The 4,944-nt window shown below is 28.4% G+C and overlaps 1 protein-coding gene across 1 annotated transcript in view; it reads right to left on the reverse strand.

Moving 5' to 3' along the window:
- Positions 1-1,251, reverse strand: part of LOC108692777 — an 8,414-nt gene extending 7,163 nt beyond the window's left edge. The window contains exons 1-2 of the mRNA XM_018201208.1: positions 1,077-1,251; positions 1-334 (exon numbers count right to left, since the gene is read on the reverse strand). Of these exons, the coding sequence (XP_018056697.1) occupies positions 1-313 (313 nt within the window). The 5' untranslated portion in view covers positions 314-334; positions 1,077-1,251. The remainder of the gene's footprint in view (positions 335-1,076) is intronic.
- Positions 1,252-4,944: the final 3,693 nt, after the last annotated feature.

Raw genomic sequence — 4,944 nt, forward strand, 5'->3', positions numbered from 1 at the left:
TATCCTTGCACTCGTTCTTGATGTACATAGGCGGAAATGGTTTTAAACAACTGTCGTAACGGTAAGTGTTGGATGCTGCCACAAAAAGGGACCATTTTAAATCGGCAGCTCTTGGATCTTTCTCCAATAATTGTTTTAGTAACTTTATCTTTCTTTCTATGTCTTCCTCAGTTATACCGCGGTCTATCCGAGATGTATATAATATATCTAAGCCTGTCTTGGCTGCAGTTTTTTCTCCTGGAATCTCAAATTGTCCATTCTGTCTTGCTTTGGTACCTTTAGATATCTCATGATTCTGATTAGGGTATGCCATTGTTTTATTTAACTTTTATATCTACAAAATATTAATATACTTTCATTTATATAGGATTAATATATAAGATTTCATGTTATTGATATGTAGATTGAATAACCCAAAAATGATACAGTTTTTACGCTGCTGTACATATAAGCATACAAAAATTACAGCATAATATAATTAAAAAATTATATTATACACAAAAGTAAAATATTATTAGTAAAGTGTTAATAAGTAAAAGTAAAGTATTAATAGGTCTGTTTTTTAATTCTGTTAAGACTGTGCTATATATAGAACTTTTTCCAGATATCTCAAATATGTATCTTTCATTTTAAATTCCAAAAATAAACTAGTTTGACTAGAAAACAGATCTATTGCACTTATTATAGTTTTGGTATGAAATACAGTTGAAACACATTATCTTCAGAAAATACATGCGATGTACAATGTACATCATTATGACATAATGATGTACAACTTTTGATAAATAATTTTTTAAGTAATTTGTAGTTTTATGTATACATGCAGAACATGAGAAATTTTATTTGGCATTTTTTGCAATTCATTCTGTACACAATTAACTACAACTTAAAAAGTTTTAGTATCAAATACAGTAGAAATACATTATACTATCTTCAGATAATAAGTGCATAATGACATAATGCATAAAACATTATCATTCACTAGCAATTCCAAATTTCCAGGGCACTTACAAAAATGTAAAAAAAAAGAACTCATTTCGAAACAAAGTGTAAACTCGAATTCAAGATAAACATACACGTGTCAGTAAAAGTTATTTATCATATATTAACGTGTTGACGTTATTTTTATCTTTTCTGTTGTCTCAAATTCTCATTAACATATTTGGATATTCATTTTAACAATGGCGAATGGTTAAATTATCGTAAAATTCACGATATGGCAAAAATAATGAGAGTATACATGACACTCAATCGTAGACCGAAACGACTGTATTGGTAACTTAAGAATTTTTTAGGAACATTTAATTTCTTGCGTGCAGGAATATCTAGTGATATTACTAAAAGACGCACATAGATGACGCGATACATCTTTTTTTTTTTAAATTGTATCAAATTATATGTTCACGTTGAATGTATGAGAGAAACTAAGCCTTTTTTTATATAATTTACGTGATAAAATTTATTAACACCGATAATTTAATAATTATCATATATAATTACGAAAGCTATGATGAACTTTTATGATAACGTTTAAATGAAGTCTAAAGCAAGGGTAAAAAGAATGAAGAAAAATTTTATAGTAAATTTTAATAACACAAGTTTTACTAAAAACATTTTGCAAACAATCCGTAACTTTATAAAAATTCAAATTTATAAATTATCATCTAAGTTATAATATTTTGGATTAAGAATATAAATTCTTGGTAATCCCGAATATTTAATTACTACTTATTAAAAATTTATTACTAAAAATTTCTCTCTTTTCTCTTCGATAAATTTAAAGATAGTATGACATTACAAAATGATCTGTCATAAAAGATTATCTGTCTCTGCGATACTCACAATGTCTAGCATTCATCTTCCGAGACTTGATTTGCAATTTTATCACGCGCTCAGAAACGATCAGTATTTAACGAGTCACGCGCTGCACGTGGGGTTTCTCTATGTCTAATGTGGGTTTGCTATTTCGTTTCACAAGAAATTTACCTCACAAGGAGACTGCGAACATGTTCCTAATGTTTTTTTCGCGACCTGTGCCATGTACATTCGCCTTCCATTTGTTTTATCATCTTCGTTTGTTCCCTGTGGCGCATTTCTCTACGCACGAACGATACAATACATACAGCGAAAAAAATACGGCGAAAAGAAAAAAAGAAAAGCTAATTAGACGTATACAAATATTTGTACGTCTACACAGAATAGTTTATATTTCAACATTCATTTAGGATGATGGCACACAAAAAATTCTAATTAATTAAAACGTTAGCAATATGCAAATCAAAGTTTTGGATTACGTTCTCTATTATGATTAGCCGTTCACTATTTACATTTTACTATAATACTTTATTTACTATAATACTTGATTTTTTATTTTTTTATGTCATGACCTATAGCTGCTTATTAAGGCATATATGAAAAACATAATTATATAATTGGGGATTTATTACAGTTCTTGAACAAAAAAACAAAATTACAAAAGTAAGTAAATTCACTAAGTATTGATCGTATTGACCGATGAAGTTATAAATATTCGAGTAAATTCGCTCACTTTTGTAATTTCCACTTCAAGAACTATAATAAGTTCTCGGTATGCGCGTAAATTCATATGTTAAAATATTAATGACCCCGCATGTATACAAAATTGCAAATTATAGATAGCACTCAGTGCTGTCCAAAATTTGTAATTTTGGGACTTGATATCGATGTTCATGCACATTAGAAAATTATTTAGAAATTTAGAAAAATAAGCGTGAACACCAATTATATATATTTTTATCTCCATTAAGAAAAAGGAATGCGGTGTGCGTGGACATCGCTGATATTATAAATTTTAGACAGTACTGGTATTGTTAACTATCAGTTTCGTTCCTTATTTTCTAAAAGGTAATAATTTAAGTAGAAACGCTGACATTTTAAGTCAATGTTCAAGATAATAATCATGTAACTTTTTCCTTAAGACGGAAATGTATAAAAACGTAAAAATTTGTATCAATTTTCATTTTTTACATTTCCGTCTTAGAGAAAAGATTACATGAGATGGTTTGTTCGTGTTGATTGTACAATACTTTTGCACTTAGCATTTTCGGTTTCTCCCGCTTCAATGTACGAATATATATTTATCTCTTTTTAAATGCAAACAATTTTTGGAGATTTTATGCAACATGAACAGACCTATTATTATTAAATTATAAATCTTTACATATCACATCAATTTGAAAGGCATAATCTCTCTTTTTACTGTACGTTTTACTTTGACCATTGTTCACATTCTGTCACCATATATATTTGTTGAATGTTATACTGAAGAGGTTCTAAATCAAGGATCAAAATGTCTGTACATGTTTTACTTAATATATTGGATATACACCAAGAAGTTCAATTGTTGGTTTGACTTTTTTATACCAAGAACTGCAGAGGCTTGCACATACATTTTACATTTTATTGATTTATTCATTGGAGTCATATTTTTGTATTTAATATTATATTAATTTAATTTAAAATTGAATTTGAAAGTCGAAAATGAAAGAATTTTGCGATGTTAAAAATTATACTCGAGAAATTCAGCGTTTTTTTTTTTCGAAACTAAAAGTACACGGTAGAAATAACATTGCGATGAGATATCCTTAAGGTCTCTCTTTCTCTTTTGCGAGATCGTGCGTTATGCAGGCAAGCTGTATTACGGATTTTCGCGTGTGATATCGAGGATTATGCATATAAATGTCGCGGTACGTCGAGGTTTCGTGTGAATATGCGTTTATTACTGGTTAGCACGAGAGACACGAGAGGCAGTTTAGCGCCCGTCTCGTGCGAATGACGTCGAAATAGCACACCTCCTCATTCCTCGCTTAGAAAATCTCATCAATGATACGAGTTTCTTAAAGAAATTCCGTCGCGCGTCGAGAAAAAATGCTAATCAAACGAACACGAGTATAAAAATGTATTTGAAACAAAAAAGAAGATAATTGATTTCAAATCAAAATGTGATGTAGTGCATGTGATATCATTAACATTCATGCATCATGAATTTAGGCTTGCATCCTCAGAAACTTAATATCAAAAGGTAATAATTAATTACTTACTTTAAATGAATATCATAAATATATAAAAACATTGAGATGCCAATGATTTCTTTTGTTGATATATCAATGATTTCTATGCATATAAAATTGCGAATAAATTTTGAAATCTATAAGAACAAATGTGTTAGATTGCGATATCGATTTAGACAATACAAATCAGATATATAATATCACGTATCTTAAAGATATTTTTTAAAAAGATGTCTAAAGATATTTTTTAAATGTTTTATTTATTTCTCCATTTTAGACTTTTTATTGTCTGGCAATAATTGAGATGATTGTATACCGAGAAAAAAAATTGAAATATTTAAAAGCAAAATTAAATTATATTTATTGGTTACGACAAATTTGACTGTGATAACAGAATATTTATTTCTATGAAATATATTTCATTTTTTTTATTAATTGTAAAAGAGAAAATAAAGCAAAAGAATAAAAAATGAAAAAGACGTTTTATTTACTAGAAATAAAATTTTTCTTTGTATTCAAGATAGGGATTTATATATTTCAAAATAAGAATTTATATAGTGAAATGTATGCTACAATTAAATTTTTAAGTATCTTTTTCTCAATCTAACATTGTCTATCTAACATTGTCAAGGAGACCTTTTTATTTTTGTTGCTCTCCTAATAATGCTTATGCACTTTAGCGATACGAAGCTAATTTTCACTGTGCGACTTTTCACTGATAAATGTTGAACAGGAAATGGATTGTTACGTTTCGTCAATTTTAGACCAATGGTCGCGAATTTAGTTGTAGAAACTATTTATCACAGTCTTAAAATATTGGCTCTTTTTTTCAAGGGTATAATGACTTCATAAATATTGCCGCTGTATTTAATTACATAAGATCGTGATATGTTAA

The sequence above is a fragment of the Atta colombica genome, unplaced genomic scaffold (assembly GCF_001594045.1).
Source record: "Atta colombica isolate Treedump-2 unplaced genomic scaffold, Acol1.0 scaffold82, whole genome shotgun sequence".
In the NCBI taxonomy this organism is placed as follows: Eukaryota; Metazoa; Arthropoda; class Insecta; order Hymenoptera; family Formicidae; genus Atta; species Atta colombica.